General features: G+C 38.9%; 1 protein-coding gene across 1 annotated transcript in view; it reads left to right on the forward strand.

Annotated features, from left to right (window-relative positions):
• The window catches only part of ADCYAP1 (adenylate cyclase activating polypeptide 1), a 16774-nt gene extending 6784 nt beyond the window's left edge, over positions 1 to 9990 (forward strand). Inside the window, exon 6 of the mRNA XM_008690469.2 lies at positions 9279 to 9990. Coding sequence (XP_008688691.1) covers positions 9279 to 9282 — 4 coding nt within the window. The 3' untranslated portion in view covers positions 9283 to 9990. The remainder of the gene's footprint in view (positions 1 to 9278) is intronic.
• Positions 9991 to 21701: the final 11711 nt, after the last annotated feature.

The raw sequence follows: 21701 nt of genomic DNA on the forward strand, positions 1-21701 counted from the left end.
CAACCTCTTGCACTGTTGAAGTACCGTTTACCATTTTTCATTCATTTCTCTTAAACTTGTGAATGCTTCTTACTTTTTTTGTTGTTTGATGCAAGCACTTATTGTAAAGTTTAGGAACCCCTGTGTAGTTACCATTAAGTAATTATGCACTAAATATGAACCTTTTGTTTCTTGTTAATTGAGTTTGTAGGTAAAATGTATTTTTCTACATTATGGCTTATTGCTTAGTAAAATTTATTTCATAAAACCAACCTTTGTCATATTAGAATGTGTAGTGTTCACATGTTGCTCAGTTTTACTAACTGATAAATCATTTAAACCTCATCTTCATATGTATGAGTACTATCTTATATTTGTGGTCAAGAGTGAGGTAAGCAAGCTCCAACAGACCCTGAGAACCTCCCCCTTGTATCCTTTCTTGGCTACAGAAAGCATGTCTGTCTGTTTCCTATCACTTCCTTGAACATGTGAGGAATCTCTATAAACAAAAGAACCTTCACCCAGCAACCAGATCAAGCTACAACAGGCAAACCAGCCAAACTCCCAAAATTCAGGCACAGATTCTTTTGGGGGAAAAAAAAAAAAAAGAGAACAAGAAAAGATTAAACATTAGCTTGTAAAGTTTAAAGGACCTTTCCTTTTCCTTTACGGATTTGATTCAGTATGAAGTCATAAATCAAAGAAAACAGAATTGGATTTGCATTCCCAGGCGGGATGGATGCTGCCAGGAGATCACATTGCAAACAGTGAAAGCACAGAGGCATTCGATCTATGCCCTATGCCGGAGTCCTGTGTATGGGATCAATCTTTCTTTAATTCTGCAGTCTCCTCAGGCAATGTGACACGGGATGCAGTTTGCAGCTTTAGTGCCTTTCTTCGCCTTTTAAATCGCCACGAATCACAGATGGCTATTTAGTGGCCCTACAATGCTGCAACACATCGGCTTGCATTTTAGTCTTAATTATTTGTTTCTTGGATAATGGGCAGAGTTTTTTGTATTTGTGTCAGCTGTTAGTGGTGAAATAGGGCTCTAGTTAACCTTTTATTTATGAAGTCTAATTTAGTGTTCCCGTGGCTAGTTGCAAGCATTTACAGTGATCACCCAGTTTAATCTTTTGTATACTTTTTAGAAATGCCAAGAGCCTTACTAACCTGGAGCAGATTTATGATATAGTGATAATTTAGGTAGATGTTAGTCTTGGAGCTCTTATTTTGTGTGCAACTGATTATAAAAACATCTTAACCAAGTATTATTACACACATGATATCTATAACTAGGACTTTGATAACTGTTATATAAAGTGTGTAAAATTTGTATGAATAAATTTTTGTAAACAATGCAACTTCGTCTAATGTTTGGAGAAAAAAAGACATTTAGGAAATAACTAAAATCTCTTAAAGGATTATATTTTCTTTAGCAGTCATAAGATCTTTCATGTCTGGAATATATAAGCATCCATGTATTTTCATAAACTGTACTTTAATATCTGCTTGATGTGTTAACTGAATTCAACTAAAAATTTAAAGTAGCTACTCAGATGGAGATGCCTAAGAAGATATTAAGTTCATAAATAGGCATGGATGTTGGAACACTTCTAGGATGCACCATTTAGATAAATTTCCATCCCTTAGTGTATATATACATTGCTCAGTATTCAGAAAGTTACTATCCACTGGTGGGAGATAGATAGAACCTGGTTATTAGTTATGCTTCTAAAATAGCAATCTAAATGTTCTTTTACAAGTAACTCTTCAGACTAAATTGGTCTCGATAAAATTCTGCATAAAAATGACCTAAATAATCAGTTTTGGAGGTTTTAAAATATGTTTAGAGATCTACAAACAACTATTTTTGATTAATGTGCTTTGGGTGGAAGGAAAAAGAACATGAGCAAGCAAAGAGTTAATTAAATATCTTTAAAAATGTATTTTGAAAGGCCAAAATGTGAACAGTCATTTATAGATTCTTTGTTTTATTAATTGATATTAACTAACTTTAAAGCAAAGCCTTCATATGAAATTCCCATGAATTTCTCATTTGTGTTTATTTTGGAGCCCTTGATGATTTCTGGGCTTAAAAAAATGTATTGAAAGTCATTTATAATAAGTCAAATACCATTTAATTTAAATTGTCAGAATTTCATCTTAAAAATTAATGCATTCAATTAATAAATGAATAACTATGTCACAGTAATATTAAAGAATGAGCAAAGATCAGCAAGGATTCAAGAACTATCTTCAGAACTTGGCTCAGTATTTAAGGCCCAGAATCATGTAGGGAGGAGCTTATGATCTAGAGATCTCATTTGTAGTAAATTACAACAACGAAAAAAATGGAGTACAATTCATATTTATATTGAATTTTATTGAATAAGTTTTTACTTCTCCATCTTTAACTGCCTACTCCATTGAGCTGCTGGTGTGGCAAATGGAAGAATGAAGAAAAACAATTTATTTGGTTGGGGGCTAATGGCTTGTCAAGAAAGCAGAGATAAACCCCAGATTGACTGACTTCAAGTGAAGTTCATGTATATAGCACCTTGCTATATTTTCTTATGTGGGATAAATCAAATGATGGTTTTCTCTTGGAAGGCTTGATATATTTAGGTAGCCAAGAAGTGTGCCTTGTTGCTGTTAGGGCTGGGAATACATTGATGCAATACAGGGAATATTTATTGAATACCAGGCATACAGGTTGAGAGAGCTTAACTAATACCTGGGATATTTTCTAAAAAAATATTCTTCTGCTACAAGATCACTATTAATAATGTAGGTTGCAGACCTCCGCCAGAACAAGTGAATCTGTGTTTTAAGTAAAAACCTTAGATTAATGGGTCCTAAGTTTGAGACCACCTAGATTTAGAGTTTGGTGGCATACGTATGCATGTATGTGTGCTGGGACTGGGTGGGTTTGTTTGTTTGTTTTCATGTTAAATAAGCAAAAAATCATGCTACCTATACACAGGAATAAATATATCAATTTGCTGTATTCTCCCACCATGGATATTAGGTTCTTTGAAAAATTACAGTATTTTCTGTAGGTCATTGAGGCCGTGGTTAGCATTATTTTACTTACATATTCTGGCTGGACATCTCTGTCAAAAGGGCTTCTGGAAGGAAAGTGATCCTGTAAGTGGAGTACAAAAAATTCAATCACATGACTGAGAGATGAATGAAATTACTGAGAGAAACCATGCAGCCAGCTGGCAGTAATTCTGTGGATCCAGAAGTCAACTTCAGATTGCATCATATCCAAATCTGGCTTGAATGTATCCCCACAACTGTTTACAAGAGGATTTCCGTTGGATGCCCTGCTATGACCTCAGACTCAACCCTACTGTTTACATGGTTGCAAGACTGGGAACCAAGATCAAGTCTGAACTCTTCTCTTTCATTGCAACACTTTTTGACGAAGGGAGGTGCCTGGTCCTCTTGCTGCTGCCCATTGGTTTGTAACTGGTCAGCCCAGTGTAGTCATTCTCACTGTCCCCCAACTCAATCCTTCCTCTCTGGAGGGATGGATTCATAATCAGTCTTTGAAATGCTAATGCTCCTTTCCATCTCCCAACCATCCCTCTATGCCCCAATATCTTTTTTCTGTCTACCCCATCTAAATATTCTGTAAGGTCCAACTCAAGTCCTCTTTTTCTAGGGCTCTTCCTCAGCCTCTCAGAGTGACCATAGCTTCATTCCTCCCATGTCCACCCTCGCACTGTTCTCCTGTGACCCTTACTCTCTGTAGTACTACTTCTGATCTCTAATTTCACACTGCTCTGCTTTGTTTCTTAACTGTTTTATAAGTTCATGGCTGTCTTCCCAGCTAGATGAACTCCTGGAGTCCATGGCCAGTGCATTGCACTTTAATGCCAACATACTTCTGGGAACATAGTAAATGTCTCTTTGAGTGACTGAAATAACCAGAGGACTTACAGAATTCTCTATGGCATCTCCCCCCTTACTCTAATAGGAAAGCTACAAAGCATATATAGGAGGTGAAATTAGCTTACTAATTAAGTGTTCATGATAAATCAAACTAGATCTTCCTCCAGGAAAAGCTATATAGAAAAGAATGCCAAATTAATTAGATGTGTTCCTGCCATAAGATAAAATGAACTTTAAATTCACATATAGGCAAAAGGCTGCAATAGACTCAAGCTCTAGGCCTTTATTTTTTCATTCTGATAAAGAAAAGAAGAATTGTTTTCATACTAAAAAGAATTTACCTTATGCCTCAAGACAGTAATACCTTTTCCTAGAATAAAGGTAAAAGGGATTTTGTGAGACACAGACTGGAAACGGGAATGCTCTTAAAAATGATAATTTACAGAGTAGTTTTCTGCAGCTGCCAAAGAAACTTCTCCCATCAACAGAGATGTGACTTGAACATGAGTTCATAGATAGGAAAGAGGATATAATGAAAATATTTTCAATGACAATGGAACATTATAGTAGGTGGTATTATCTGGTCTAAATTTTTTTTCTTCTTGGCTATATCTTTGCTATACATTACAGAATCCTAATTCAGGGAGGAATATTACCTATAAACCTAAAAGAAAATAGTATGAAATTTATCTGTGCACATTTCTCCTTCTCTTATTAACTACCCTGATTTTTGTCCCATTGACTACACGACCCTCTTAGCTTTTATGGGACACTAACTCCACTTCTAGATATAAGTAATCAGGATAATTGTACTCCTGACCATAATTTAGGACTCGGCATATGATCTATTTTAGGATAGTGAGATGAGAGAAGAATTTTTTTTTTCCTGCAATTTTTCTTTTGGGAAAGAAGTTTTACTTTCCTTCCGGGTGGTGCAGTATATAATGTAACACACCATATAAGAAGCCAGCCTCACAGTAGAGATGATACCAGGAAAGATTGAGAAGAGTGACAGGAAGAAACATGTCCTTGACAACATCACTGAGCCCTTGAATCAAACCAACACTTAAGCCTGAACTACTACTGGACTGTTCTTGTGATGTAAGCCAATAAATCCCCCTCTTGCTTAAGCTGGCTTTTTTGTTTGTTTGTTTTATTTTTTATAATCTTGGCTAGGACCTGTGTTTCAAGTAATGGAAAACCCAACTCAAGATGGCTCAATATCTTTTCTTCAGAGCTCAGAAGAGGGTATTAAAACTGGTCTGCAGAGGTTCCAGGCAATAGGAAGTGTTACAAATACCAGTGCCTCAAGGTTCCAAAGACTTCACATTCTCTGCTAAAATTCTACTTTAATGTTTAATGTTTTAAAATTTAAAAATTACAAAATGCCTAGAAGTGAACTCTAGTAACTTTTTTTTGACTATAGTAAGAACCATGCTTTGAGGATACCTACTACCTACGCTACCAACTATGCTACTTCTTTGAACCACTAGTGCCTTAGAAGTGCTCTATTCTGAAATTTTTAAAAAAACTTTGCTTTCTGAGTACAAACTACTATCCTGTCATTGCTGCCACACCCATGAAACTTGTGATAAAACACAGCAGAGAGCCACTTTGGAAGACAGTTTGGCTGTTTCTTACAAACTAAACATACTCTTACTGTAAGATCCAGCAATTGGGCTGGATTTAGGTCTACACAGAAACCCGTCCATGGATGTTTAGAGCAGCTTTGTTCATAATTGCCAAAATTTGGAAGAACCAAGATGTCCTTCAGTAGGTGAATGGATAAATAAACTATAGTACATTCAGGCAATGGAATATTCAGTATGAAAAATAAATGAACTATCAAGCCATGAAGAGTTATGGACAAAACTCAAAAAACATATTACTATGTGAAAGAAGCCAATCTGAGAAGGCTTCAAACTGTATGATTCCAACTATATGACATTCTGGAAAAGGAAAAATTTGGAGATAGTAAAACGATCAGTAGTTGCCAGGGATGGCAGGTAGGGTTGGGGATGGGGTAGGGTAGGGACAGGAGAGTTGAATAGGCAGAGCACAGGGGATTTTTAGGGTAGTGAAAAAACTCTGTATATTATAATATGGGTAATAATGGATATACCATTATACTTTTGTCCAAACCTATAGAATGTATAACATCAAGAGTTGCCTTAAGGTAAACTATGGGCTTTGGGTCATTATGATGTGTCAAAGTAGATCCATTCTTTGTAAAAATTGCACCATTCTGGTGAGTAATGTTGATAATGGGAGAGTCTATGCATTTATGGGAAATCTCTGAATTCCTCAAAATTCCTCTGAATTTTGTTGTAAACTTAAAACTGCTCTAAAAAAGTCTTTTTTTTTTTTAAAGACAAAACTCAATAGAGACTCACTCCAGTTTTCTGACATCCTGTCCTTCATTTTCATAGGCTACCTGCCTCTTTCTCCCTTCACTGTTTCCTCATCCACCTTGGATCATTTTAATGACCTTCCCCGGGTCCCTAAATGCTTTCGTTCTCTGACCATTTCTTCTACACTCACCTTAACATATCTCAAACTTGAATCAACCCAACCATGTGTTTTCTCCTGGTTGCTGAGGGCTATTAGCAAAATCTTGCATCTGTTTTGATCTAGCCCTGCTTATGCGTTTATGATTACCTATGCCTGTTGGATCCATAATGCATTCACTTCTAATCAGTTCTTTTCTCCTTTTCCTGTACTTGTTCTTTTTATTCTTCAAGATTCTCAGTTCATCTTGCTCTCTAACTTCATTGTTAACTTTGCCTCCCACTTGGTAAAAACAAAGAAAAACAAAACTACCTCAGTTTCTTTCCCTTTACCACCAAATGTTTCTTCATTTCAAGTTCCTATCTTAATTTCTTGTCATCTGTACGCCCTCCAAAATTTTACTAAAATTTCTTTGTATTTAATTGTCCCATATTTTCTGAAACCAGTACCTCTGCAGTTCCCATTCTATGTTATCTAGCATCTCCTTCATTCCTGAAAATTTCTTTTCACTTGTTTCTAAGGACTTGAATCTACCGGTTTTCCCTCCTGCCCCCATACCTTTCTGCTTCTTGTCCCAGTCTTTTCTACCCTGCCTCTTCTTCCTTCTTAAATGTGGATGGCCTCAAGTTCTGTTCTTCCTCCTTTCTCCTATACTATGGTACAGGTAAGATATACTTTTACCTTGGATGAGCTCATCTGTGATGGTCTGATGGCTCTCAATTCCACAGCTCTTGTGAGTGAATTCAAATGTTCAACTGACATACTCATTGGATATCCAATGGGTTCCTCAAGCTCAGTATTTTCCCAATGAAATCATTATTCACATTTATTCCTCTTCTCTGTTCCTGGCATCGTTATCCACCATGTTACCTAATCTAAATACCTCAGAGTATTCTTCCCTTTCCTCCTCTTTACTCCACCCATTTATTTGACCTCTAAGTCTTATGAATTTTCCAATCCTATTTTCTGCAGAGCTCCATATTCACACAATCTTCTGCTGTTTTTGCAATAGCCTCCTAACACTTTGACTCCAATTACTCCTCCTAGTCATTCTTCTCTCCCTCCAGAATGATCTATCTAAAACAAGACCCTCATCATGTTACTTCCTTATGCTGGCTTAAAAAAATTTTATGACTTCCTGTAACCTATTGGTTGGAGTCCAAAGTCTTTAGACTGTCTTTAATAATTTCCCCCCAATCTACCTTTCTCTTCTCGTCTATCACCTTCTACTTATGGTTCCTTCTCTTTGGAATGCTTTTCTATTCTTTTTTTTTTTTTCCCATGGTGAAATGCTACTGACCTTTCAAGGAATGATCAGCTCCTGTCTCTGTTTTCCTGCTGCATTTTTGTCATACTACTAGTTTAGTATTTAGTTGCACACATGTTTTTTGCTGATAGGTTGAGAACCCAAGGGCCATAATTATTCAACTTCCAATCCTTAGGGTTTGTAGTTTCTGGCACATAATGGGCACTCAATCACTATTAGTTGACTTGGAATTAATCCCATGGAAGTTGGTGAACAACTATTCTTCATATAGACAACAGGAAAAAATAATTTAAGTTATAACATGAAGGATTTTGGTTAGATATTAGGAAGGATTTGGGTAGCAACAAATGTCTTTTGAACTAAGAGTCAAAGCTTACTCCTTTGAATACCAAAAGTGTCTCTGTCCCAAGGTTGTCTGAGTTCTGCAGGACTGTTTTCCTCTGTTTTTCTTCTCTTCAGATCCAAGAAGGTGATAAATCTTATGTTCTCAGGTGACAGATGGGCACAGTAACATAGAACTTGCACATAGTAGGTGCTCACTAAAAGTTGTAGCCTGGTTAAATGAATATGACCTTGTTATCTAGGAAAACATAGGCCTCCAATTTAGAGCCCAGTTCTTTGTAGTAGCTCAAAGGCCCCAAGTATATTTGACCTTGTGCATTGACTTGTGTATCTCCAAAATTTAAGCTTTGATGAGAAATGGGGGGAAAAAAAAGCATTCAAACACTAGACATGAGGCTTTCTTAAGTGGTTGGGAATTTTCTTTCTCACTTGTAGATGCCGATGTTCTTGGATGATCCCCTGCTAAGATCTCTTCTGGCTATTCCACTTTGAGTGTAAACAGGGATCATCAGAGGAAGGCAGTCTGACTTCTTTACTGTCATATACTTTCTTGATGCTTGGTCCTACAGTGAGCTGTGGAAATAAATGAAGCTTTTAGCATTAATTAGATGGAAGCTATCTTGGGATTGTCATTTTGGAAGGGGCGCATCTTGCTCATATAACTTTCATAATTATGGAAGGAGCTGATGATCCCATTTGCAGATTCTATGTTCTGATCATGAGATTATTTATTGTGCTTCAATTAGAGAGAGGGAAGAAGAAGAAACAAAAATGTGAACCAGTTCAATTTGTTGATGGCTAGACATCCTGGTAGAATGGCTGGTAAAAAGGATATTGAAACTGTCTTCTAAATTCCCATAAATCTAATCAGTACATGTTTCTCTCTTTTATTACCAGTAATGGGGAGAGGTCTTGCTTTTCTTACTAGGATCTTTGTTTGAGATGTAGTAAGGGAGGGTGCCTTTTTTTTTTAAAAACTGTTTAAAGTTAACAATTCCATTTTAATGAGTCTCTGACATTACTGTGACAGGCATCCTACTATAGAAGGGAAAAAAATAAATTTATGAAGTAAGGGTTTGTCTGATTATACCTTGAGATAACTAATTTGTAGTCATTCTTAACAAATGACCTCTGTGTAGACTAGAGTCATTTAGACTTTAGGCTTAGTTTTGCTTTTTATTCAAGTGATCTAAAAACTGTAGGCAACTTGCTCACCTAATTGTTGCAAGAATATTCAACTCAAGTCTCTGAAAGTATCTATTCTTTCTGGTTCCTTTAGATGACCCTGAAAAACCCTGCAGAGAACTGGGCTGGAGACTTGGTGAAAATGAGCACTTGGACACCTACCATATTCTATCATTACTGTGATAAGCAGAAAGGATCCATTTTTAGCAAAGGATTTCAGAAGATATCAGGCTGGAGGAGGTTTGATGAGCATGATTTCCCAGGCTTTGGAGTTTCTTGGGGATGTGCTTGGGAAGGTAGCTTTGGTCATTTGCCTGCTCATGGGTTGGTCTTGTCAGACAGTGGGAAGACCAAAGTCATAGATTTCCAAATGTCTTTGACTCCCAACTATAATACTCCATACCCCAGATTAATTATATATATGGTTACAAAAACTACCTTTAGAAAGCAAGCTACCTCTAATATCCTAATGTATTTTCTTATTTTACAACCCGTTGGCCCCTGTGCACGGATTATACAATAATGACTGGACATCACCAGTTTCCAGGCACATGGAATGAAGTATGTGAGGATGACCAATCTGAACAGACACAATCAATTCTGAGCAGGACCAGCTACATATTATGTGGGGCCTAGACAAAAATGAAAATGTGGAGCCCTTTTCAAAAAAAGTATTAAGAATTTCTCGGTATCAACAGCAGATTAATAAACCAAGTGCAGGTCTGTTCTGAGCTCAGAATCCAATGTGACTGTATAGCTTGTAAGGTCATAAAGGTGGCCCTGGTTCTAGATCTAGGCATGCTGAGTTCAGTATGCATTACTAGAGCCTACCCCAGAACCTTGTCTTTATTTGTTCTTAAATGCTCTATTCTTATTGTGTGTATGTGTGTGTGTATGTTATTTTGATATGCATGTAATTTTATTGTCAATTCAGTTTGTCATTTACAGTGAAGTAGAGGGGAATAGTTTTTTTTATTGTGGTAAAAAACATGGGATCTACCCTCTTAAATTCTTAAGTGTACTGTACAATATTGCTTACTATAAACACAAAGTTATATAGCAGATCTCTAGAACCTTTTCATTTTGCATGTCTGAAACTCTATACCCATTGAACAGTGATTCCCCATTTGCCCCTTGCACTAGCCCTAGGGTAACCACCATTCTACTCTTTGATTTGGTGAGTTTGACTACTTTAGATACCTCATATAAGTGGAATCATGCGGTATTTATCCTTCCTTGACTGGCTTATTTGCTTAGTGTAATGTCCTCAAGGTTCATACGTGTAGCATATGATAGGATTTCCTTCTTTTTTATGACTGATTAATAGTCCAATGTGTATGTATGTACCCCACTTTCTTTATTTGTTTATCCATCATTGGACATTTAGGTTGTTTCCACCTCTTGGCTACTTTGAATAATGTTGCAGTGAACAGAGGAGTGCAAACACTTCTTATCTTCCTTGTGTTTTAATTGGCCTAAATATCACTAATAAATAACAGTACATTCTTTTGGAATAGACAGAGTTCACCTATTAAAATGAATAGAATAGAATAATTTTACTGGTTTTGCAGGCTACTCTTTATTGAAATGACCACAGCTGGCAATGCAGGCATCAAGCTAACATTCCCGAGAACTGGACTCATTCTGGGAGGATGTGAAATGGTGCAGGCCTCATGCTGTATGCTCTGTGAGAGTAAGGGGCACACGGTGGTACCTCAGCAGCTTCTATAGGGCTGCATTCCATCAGTAGAGTAGAAAGATTCCACTCTGAAAAGGATGCTGTGAGACTGAGTAAATATTTGCCGTGGGGCCTCTGCTCCTCCAGGCAGAGAGGCCTGGGGCATTCAGCTATGAGGACATCTCTATTAAAAGCTAAAGCTTGAGTTACATGTGTTAGCAATGCCTCTAGCAGCATCAGCAGGCTCTTTGCTGACTCTGGAATCTGTTTTCTTGTTTGCCCGAATCTTAGTTGTTGATTAGATTCCTGATTAGAATGTTTCTGGGTCTTTTACTTACACAATCTTGTTTTGCTTCAGGGAGAAAAATGGGATACTTCAGGTTGCAGCAGTTCCCCTTTGTGAGGAACAAACAGCTTGGTTAAATATGCAAGTGGAAAGGGAACACAAGAGAGAAAACCGGCTAAGTAAATGCTAGTCCAACTGCGATAGGTCTTCTAACAAGCTCTGGGTACTTCTGGCTTTCTCAGTTTCGGTCACTTTGCTGATCAAACCTGTGAGCTGGTGAATGAGGATAATGCTTCCATTTATATAGACAGACCTAAGTGTATAAATCACCTACAAATGCTGTTAGGCTATTTGTACCTGTAGAGGCTTCATCAAGCACCTATATATACTATGAATTCTTTCTTTCTTGTGTGGTGCTGAACATTCCTTTTGTTCTAAAATTCTGTGACTCTGCAGTCATATGTAACAATGAGGAGTGGCTATTATTATATTTTAAACTTGTGAGCTGCTGTGGCTCTCTCCTCTCTAGCAGTGTTGCTCAGGAAGGGTGAGGATAGAATTATGTGCAGGAGTACTCAACGAGGACCACTGGGATACAGCTGAGGAGGAAGGGCATGGTCCCAGGAGAGTGGCAACAAGCGGAATGCACATTCAATGACTCAGCAAGGCAGTTCTGTTATTTATGTGATATTTGGGCATGAACATGACACTGGCTCTTATTTCGTGATCTTCTTTCAGGAGCTAGGAAACCAGCCTTTTATTGGTCTATTCCTTAGAGTATTGCATCCAGGGTACTGTGTTTTGGTCTTCACGTCTTAAGGTGTGTGTGATAAAATTGGAAAGGGACCACAGATGAGCAATGGAATTGATTAAAGGCATGAAAAATAGGACTAACGCTTTACAAAGAGCTATCAAGGGAGTTGTGGCTGTTTTACTGGAAAGGAAATACTGAAGGGATTTTTAGTAGGCTTTGAAGTATTAAATATATATTTAAATGGCACTGATTATCTCTTCTTGAGCAGACGTAAGAAAGCTAGTGAAAACCATTTAAATTAGATACAAAAGAACACCTCTTTAAAAGGAAAGATGACTGATCAAGGGAATGAGTCTCCTAAGAAAATTGAAAAAAGCTTCTTTTTTCCTTTTCATGGATAGGCTAGATGACCACATGGGTTAGATAGTCGAGGCTTCTCCCAGAATCTGTATTCCCTGGTCTCAGATCTTCCTTTGATCTACAAGACGGTGTTAGCAACATTCTCTCTTAGATTAGGAGGGTTGGGATACCTTCTTTACCTGTCTTAATATTTGCTTCCCTTTTAAATTTCTCCTTTAGTCATTTGCCTTCTGTTTGCAGGGACACCGGCTCCTTTCATATATTAGAGCAGCCTGTTGACTATTGCTAGGGAGCTTGGGCCAGTTCTGACCACACTGAGTGGAAACCGAGTAATGCAGTATAACCACATGTGTGTGTGTGTTGGAGGGGACAGAATCCTCTACTGCTTGGCTTGACACACGCAGGCAGAAAGATGTAACAAGAAGAGTGGCTGGATCTTGAAGACCATGGTTTGCAGCCTGGTTCTGCCATTTCCTAGTTGAGTGACCGTGGGTGAGTGACTCAGTTACTGAATCTCACGTTCTTCCTCTATAAAATGAGCATGAACATAACAATACCTACTTCACTGGGATTTTATGAGATTCACATGACATGAGAAAGTTCTCTATAAATTATAGATTCTCATACAGCAGTCAGCCTTGGCCACCGGCCAGGGTTAGCTTTTTGCTGATACTCACCTGGCTTCTGGTGTCCCTGTTACTCTTCTCTGCTACCTGCTCCTTCATGCTGAGACCCTCATGTAGCTGCTGGACTATGCAGGTTTCTGATTTCCCCCTCCCAAGCAATATTTGGGATTTCTCAAGTCTCCATATGCAGCTTTCCTTTTCCTCATTCTTTCAGAATCCTAATCTCAAAGAGATGACAACAGTGGGTGGTAGTGGGTTGGTCAGATAGACTAACTTCTCCAGTCACTCAGATTTTAAATGTGCATCCTTTATGAGATAACACATTGTCCTAATGTGGGCAAAACACCTGCGTCTTCAAGAAGGCCTGTAAAGAATGAAGGTCATGCTGGTGGTAACTGGAACCTCAGCCTTCTGACAAGCCTGTGTATTCCTGGTAGAGGGACCCCATTAATCCCCAAGTTACACTACGAATGGCATTATCCGAAAAGCCAGGGACAGGGTATCCCTCCCTAACATGTACATTTACCCACTCACATAGCCTCTCTGAGAAGAGTCAATTCAGAGGTTAGGCTGGGGGCAAGTCAGAGAGCTAAATTCTGAACACTTGTCAGTAAAATAATGCTGCCTCTTAAAATAGCTCAAGGATGTTTCTGTGCAAGGTGCTTTCTGTGGATATTTGCATATATATTGTATTAATGTTATATATATAAATATAAAATCTATGTCTATGCATAAGGTGTATCTTTAGCTACAGCATGTATAAAAACATATATTTAAGCACATGCCCAAATATAAGTCATGAAACAAAAATGATTGAACTCACATAAGTTACAATATTTATGTCCTAAGGATGGCTAAACTTAGCTACAACATCTAATTTGCAGTGACGTCTTTCTTTAACAAGTTTTATAAGAGGGATGATTTAAGTCAAGGAAGAACAGTGACTCATTCACATGGTGGGCCAGTGGCTGAGCTAAGTTTAGAATAGAAGGAATGCTAGGATCTTCTGGGGCTTAGAGTTTTACTGTGAAGTCATTTTGCTCTTCCACACTTTCTTTTATCATTCATTTAGGTAAAACTAGGAACTTGTAATGCAATAGCAAGATTCTCATTTGCCTTATTAGCTCACTTAATATAGCTCTCTGTTTCAGGTCCTATTTTGGGACATCATTTTAAATCGTTTGGGTTTGGTTTGGTTGTTTTGCGATTCATGGTAGATATTACCGAGTTGATTTTTACCTATAAATTATGACAAAGGTAAAGACTTCCAGCAATTAGATGTGGAAATGGGGAGACAACTGGGAAGTGTAAGAAATTTTTTTTGCCTCCAAAGGGAGGAGTCAATGATTTGAATAATACATTATCCATATTCATTCAAAAATCTCTCATATACTATATGAGCTAGAAGGGAGAGAAATTACCTTCAAGGAGCTCACATGTTTCTGGGAGGAAGATGGAAATGCAAATAATTGTCATGCAGGGAGCGAAAGATAATAGGAGAGGTGTAGATAAAAATCTTACCATGGGAACAGGGAGGAAGGATGAAGCTGGAGGCGTAGGGGTGGCTATTCCAGGCAGTCACTGACAGGGACCAAGGCATGGAGATGTGGTGTGTGTAGAGCATGGTGTGTGTGCAGCAAGACACACCAAAGTGAGTCTCCTTTGGATTTTAGTAGTTGGAGCCATTTAAATGCTGAAAGGTTGCCTCCAACTGAAATTGCTGTCATATTTTTATGGGCAAATTAAATTTGTTTTTCTCTTGTTACTCTGTCTTATGTCAATTTAATTATTAGACCAGCCAAAGAGCCTAGAAGGGAAGAAGGGAGAAGTTTTCCTACCCTACGATATATCATGGTATAGGCCCCACCCATCTGTGTTTTAACAAGCTCTCCAGGTGAGCATGCTAAAATTCAAGAGTCATTGGTCTGAGGAGAGTGGTTGTTCCAGGAGATTCACTTCCTTAATTGACTCAGCAACTCCATGCTTCACAGATTTTCTACCTGTGACTGACTGTTGCCGCCATTACCTCACCTGGCCACAAAAGGCTTCTTCTTTTCTTGGCTCCTTGGTCTGAATAGGAGTCAATGATTCCTCACTTGTTCCAGCCTTGCCAGATTGGAATTTTCAAAAGGACCTTTACTGAGGGAAAGCAAAAAGGGAACAAATAATATTCAGAAGCATAAAAGCCATTGATTAGTATATGGATAACTAAAGGTTCAATAAAGTCTATTCACTTATTTACCAACTGCATTGAATATCAGAGACACAAAGATAAATTAGAAATGTCTCTAATGTGAAGGGGCTCGGGGTTCTAGGGAAAGACAAATATGCAAGTAAATGTGTGTAATGAAGCATGAGAGATACCATCATAGAAATCTGGCCTTTTCATGGGACTCATCAACAGAAGTGGGGCCAGGTTTTGTGGGTTTTTATGAAAAAAAAAAATTAGGTTGCAGGCCTTGAAATTCAGTCTGAAACTGCAGCTTCATTAGCTTGCAGATAAACATGTCTTTCCTTATCACTGTTTAGATGAAAGCCTCTTCCAGCCAGGACCTGCCTGAATTTTTCTCAGTGGCATAGCCTTTGGAGAGTAGAGTGCCTGGCAATCAGTAACTATTTGTTGAAAGAAAGAATGAATCTATGAAACAAACTAGTTCTGTCTTTACCCAGCCTAAGAAACCCCCAACTGCGATGACTTTGGTTTGACCTTGGTCCTGTGGAAGGCCTGGAGATAGCTCTGTCACACATAGCTTATCCTTTTCTCTCAGGGTTCCTGTGAAACCTGGACTATCTATATGGATATTATTACCTGGTTCTCTCATTTCTTTCTGCAGCCTAGACATGTGGATGAGAAAGGTCCATGAGATCCTAGCTTCAAGGAACGTTAGGTTTGTCTGTTGGAATGTTATTATTACATTATCTAGACTTCTTTGCTCTGGCTTCTGAAACTATTCTACTTGTTCTTGGTTTGTATCTCAGGCTCGTGCTTAATTTAGCTGTGCTTAGTCATAAACCAGATGGTAATAGGTGGTTACACCAATTGGTTAAGCTTGGCTTTCTCATTAGTCTTTGGCTATAATCTGATTTGATGTTAATGTTTACTGTATGATTCAAAATGGTGAGCTCCAGCTTTTCTCAGCATAGAGGATTTATTTCCATATTTTCCATTGTCAGCGAGACTGTCACCCTATCTGCTTCTCCCCTCTATGATTGCCTACTCACTTTCAGCATTTGGTTTAGATTGTATGTCAACTTAGACCTCATTCACAGCACCTTCAAGCAAGGCGTGACATGACCCAAGAAGAACATTTACTCAGAGCCTTGATTGCTGTGATTTTCCCAAGTATTCTTCATAAAGGACACTTGACACAATTTCCCATTGCCTTGGCCACACCACCAGTAATGCAGCTCTTGCAAGTTTGTGACCGTGCGTCTACGGGGATCTTCATATTTACTGCTTTGTCTTGTTGCCTTTGGGATTTCTAGATGGCTTTGCTTAAATTGCTTAACATTTACCTAGTTTGTCTCATCTTAAATCTTTCTCTGTTGTTGGACATTAATTTGTTTCTACTTTAAAAATCTATGTTCTGGGGGCAGTGGTAATAGTCTGCTTTTTTACTTGGGCAATGGTTCCATGGGTAGGTTCAGTCTGTGAAATTTATTGAATTGTATTGTTCTCTATAAATAAGTTTAATAAAAGGTAGACAACCTATTAAATGTTATCAAAAAAGTACATATTTGTACACAAAGCTTTTTATTTATTTCAGTTTTATATGCATAAAGCAATTGGATTACAAACTTTAAAGGCTCCTGCTAAATTGTTTTTAAAGGAGCATATGAGTTTATAGCCCTGCCTTCTGTAATAAGTCTTATTACTGAAAAATACTTTGATAATATATAAGCAAAACTGTTGCATTATTCTAAAGTTCTTTAAGTGTCCATACAATTTGAACTTGGTCCAATTTAGAAACATCAACTTATAAAAGAAATCTTTCTCTTTGTATGTTTACACATACAGATGTATATATTTATATATACACAAAAAGCACATAAGGATATGCATATCCATATATACATATATGTAAAAATATCTTACATATACCCATATATCCACTGGGGAAAAACTGGAAATGTAGAACACTAGAAAGAAAAAACAAGCCTAGATGATCTCTAAACTCTGAATGCTATGACCATAATATCAGAAATTTCATATCTAAGGTCATATAACAAAAGTCATAACAAAGGAGGCTGGTCTCAAAAATCATTTCTAATAGGAGCTGCATTTTTTTTTCTTAAATGAAAGCCTAGGTGCATTTTAATCTAATGAAAAGCCATCCTGAAATAGTAGACACCATTGTTCCATGTCTACAAGTTACATATTTAGACAATTAAGCTCTAGAGATAAAGAGATTCTCTTAGATAGGATTCCATTGAACATTCAAATGGTGAGTATTTTACTCCCACTAGTTGTATTTCACTTAAAAGGTTACAATCTCTGTAATTTTGAGCACCTAAGAAAGCCTTGCTTGTTCTGGCACATTCTGAATTTTGTTTAGGAAACATTTCATTTGGGAACAAGCAACAATGGAAAATCTGATTAACTCAGGAGTGATTGCTGCCCAGAAGGTGCATCTTGTTCCAAAATGCATCACTGTGTTTACACTTCTTGACTCTAATAGTCTTCCATCTTTCATGCTGAAGGACAAAATGCCCATTGCTACTCTCTCCAATTCTCAGAGAGTACTGAAAGTTGTGTGTCAAGTCTTGCTAAGATTAAAACATTTCTTACCTGAGTGTTTTATTTCTAACCATGCTTTTAAAGCAGGTGCTTAAGCCAATTAACACTAGCCTGTCTTAGGTTGGTTCCTCAGAAGCAGACCTTAAGAAGAGGATTTTTCTAAGAGCTATTTACTTAGTAGGAAGTGTCCCCTGATAGGGGGTTAGCAAGTGTGACTTGAAAGGTGAAGAGGGTGTAGTATGAAGCAAAGTTCTGCAAAGCAGAGCACTCATTCAAGTTGTCTCCATCAGGCTGTAGATAAGCAAGGTTTTATCCTTTTATCCTCTGCACCTGTCAGTCATGGATGCGTTAGGGCTGTCCCCAGGGGGCATAAATTTGGGTTCAGACAGCTGGAGGGCAGACCACCAGAAAGAGTGCGCTAGGAGCCGGTGAGCATGAAAATGGTGAAGGGATTCGAGGACATGGAAGTGGGTCATTGACAGCATTTGCTGCATCAGCTTATAGAAAACACAGGAGAGAAAGGAGCTGGGTCAGCGTGGGCAGAGGAAGTAGTCATTTTCATCCAGTTGAGCAGATACTCCATGGCTTTAATTCCATAATCTCCAGAAGCCCACCATTTCCCATTGCCATCACAGGTAACATCTGGGAGGACTTTTGGTTGTGGGTGGGAGGGAAATAATGCCGAAAATAATATAATTGAAAAAACTCATATTTATGTTATGTGCCAGGTTCAGCTACATGCTTTATACATATTTCTGCATCTGGTAAGGCCCACAGAATTTTAAGTTGCTTGTCCCAGGTCATACAATTAGGTTGTAGCAGAGCTGGGTTTCTAGTGGTAGACTGAGAGCAAGTTGATATTCTCAGTCACTGTGCAGAGCTGTTCTCTAGCCCATCATCTCAGGTCTGTGGATCAAGGCTCTGCATTTGCTTTGCAAGGGAGAGGGCTCCAGAGGGCAGAATTTTTCATAAGGATGAGGTCATCATTCTGTCTTAGGGCGTCATTTCCTTAACAACACTTATCACAACTTATAATCATACATATATATTATATACAATCATATATATATGTTTTTAACAATCATATATATAGCCTATGGTCTGAGTGCCTCAGTGGGCAAGCTACTTGAGAATAAGGACCAAGCTTTTGGTTCACTGATGATTAGTGTGTTGTGAGTCAGTGAGGGGGTTGCTCAGCATTTCCCTCACTTCCTGCATTGCAGAGGAACATAGGATGGACTCCTCTTTTTACTTACGTGACTTTGAGGGTTAGATTTTCTTTGATGGCTCTGTGAATCTGGACAAGTTTTTTAACTTCTTTGAGTGTTGGTTTTCTTGGTGAAAAGTGGGGATAATTGCACCTATTTCAAAAAGATGTTGAGGTGGCTAGACCTAATAATTGTATGGAGGGTCTGGTATACAATAGGATTCAAAAATATTGAATGGGATCAGGTGCAAGTTACAACTGCTGTGAGGGTGGCTGGGAGACGGGCTTTGTTATTTTCTCTTCGAGTAATAGCCAGGGATTCAGACTCTACAAAGGGTTCTTGGCTTTGTTTCCAACAAGCCTTGACTGTGGTCATTCCTAACACAGGCTGTGCATGTGTCTGAGTCCATGCAGAACCACAGGCCTGTGTCCTGGCTGCTGTTGAGTTGCAAGAGGGCTTTCTGTGAGCCCCACCTGCTGCCTTCCATCAGGTAGAATAGGATCAAGTGGGTTGTTCCTTAGCCACACAGCTTAGATCCTACAGAGAATCAGGTTCTGAAGGCACGTCTATTAACCACTTAATATGTGAAGGAAAATAGTATATGCCACCCCAAAATATGCCACGTTGGCATATTGATTATTTTGAATTAAGCTTACTTAAGAAGCAGCTGGTTCTATAGAATTTTTGAATCACTATGTTGCACACCTGGGACTAATATAACATAGCGTGTCAACTATACTTCAATAAAAAAAAAAAAGGAGGGAAAGAAACAGCTACTGCAAAAAAGTCCCTCCTTTGTTTCCCTAAAAGCAGGAAATAAATCTCCCATGTGAAATATACCCTCCCTGTAGCAGGAGGGTAGAAGGCGTCCTTATCACCAGAGATGGGGAGTTCAGGGCTGAGAACAAACAGGGCTGTATAAACAAATCTTGTTACTTCTTCACTAATCAGCTACCCCAAGCCCCAATTCCTTTGTCCTGTCAGTTCTTCATAAATTTATTTTTTTTTATTTTTAAAGATTTTATTTATTTATTTGACAGAGATAGAGACAGCCAGCGAGAGAGGGAACACAAGCAGGGGGAGTGGGAGAGGAAGAAGCAGGCTCATAGCGGAGGAGCCTGATGTGGGGCTCGATCCCATAACGCCGGGATCACGCCCTGAACCGAAGGCAGACGCTTAACTGCTGTGCCACCCAGGCGCCCCTCTTCATAAATTTATTGTTTCCTTGTTTAAAACGTATAAAAGCTGCCTGTTTTGGTCACTTCTTTGAGTCTCATATTTTTATGGGCTCCCATTAGTATGAAATTAGAATTGTTTTTCTCCTATTACTCTGTCTTATGTCTTTAATTTTTAGACCAGCCAAAGAACCTAGAAGGGAAGAAGGGAAAAGTTTTCTGTCCCTACATACGCTTAGGAGCCAGTAACACTGGAAGGCGTCATGCTATCAACAAGAAAGTATTTCTCAAGGAGGTTGAAACATATTTGTTTCCTTACCCTTCCTGTCCATTCAGAGCAGATTCCTGTTGTCATGGTAACAGAAACAAGAGCAAGTAAGAGTTTTTGAGTGCCCTAGCTGCTTTTGTACCGAAGGGTGAGGTTGAACTGAAACGTGGATTTAAAATGAAATATCATTTTCATCTCTCTCCCTCTAAAGAGGGCAGATGTCATGATTGTGCCTCAATCTAGTCCCCAAAAGCAAGCATATTCAGTCACTGCATTTGAAGAAAGAAAAGAGAGAAAGGGACATGGAAAGAAAAGATGCTCTTCTCTTGTCCCCTTGCTCCTTCCAAAACTATTTCATCTGGTGACATGCCTCTGGGAACATTTTGCCTCTCTGTTTGGGCTCATGGACTGCATCCCAGACACATTAACAGTTTTGAGGAAATTTATGGCTCACCCCTACCCCCATCTCTATATTTCAACACATAGGTTAGATTCTGTTTTTTTTTTTTTTTTTTTAACATAGATTTGATTTAACTAAACAAATGAGAGTGCATTTGGTGTGGAGTTTAATGAAGAGTGAATTTTACTTACTATTCTGTCTGATCCAGACTGCGCTCCCTACCCTGGAGACCCTCCATCAGTTCGGATGCCCTCTTCCTCGGCGGCAGCACTGAGGCTCATGTCTGCACACCCTCTCAGTTCTGTCCCTTTCTGCCCCTTCTTTTCTGAGGTGCAGCAGAGACGGCAGACGCTCACTCAGAGCACACTTTGGGCACAAGGCTGTACTGTGCGTGCCCCATGCTCTGAATTACCTGACTCCCCTTGGAATCTCCACGACTCAGTTCCACTTCTCTCATCTCATCCCGGGGCATAGCCTGCCTGATTCCATGGTACCCCTGCACTCCAGAGTGTGTGTTGAACAGCCTCAGTCACCCAAAGTAATCTCTATGTTCAATTCAATAAGCAGTTATAACTGGAAATCTGAGTTGGAGGCCTGAGGCCTGGGTGGGACTGTGCAAAGGTGACAGGGAGAGGGCCAAAGGATGAGAGGATGCGGAGATGGGAAAGGATTGTGATGCTGATGCTGGAGGCAGGAGAATAAGGGGCAGAGAACTGACGCTCAGCAGGCTGCTGAACCCAGCTGGCATCCATGATGTTGTCCATTCTGGCTGTGGAAACTCAGTCAAGTTACTGAACTTCTCAGGGGCGCCTGGGTGGCGCAGTCGTTAAGTGTCTGCCTTTGGCTCAGGGCGTGATCCCGGGGTCCTGGGATTGAGCCCCACATCAGGCTCCTCCGCTGGGAGCCTGCCTCTTCCTCTCCCACGCCCCCTGCTTGTGTTCCCTCTCTCGCTGGCTGTCTCTCTCTGTCAAATAAATAAATAAAATCTTAAAAAAAAAAGTTACGGAACTTCTCTATGCTGTAG

Source organism: Ursus maritimus, unplaced genomic scaffold, assembly GCF_017311325.1.
Source record: "Ursus maritimus isolate PB19 unplaced genomic scaffold, ASM1731132v1 scaffold_18, whole genome shotgun sequence".
Lineage (NCBI taxonomy): Eukaryota > Metazoa > Chordata > Mammalia > Carnivora > Ursidae > Ursus > Ursus maritimus.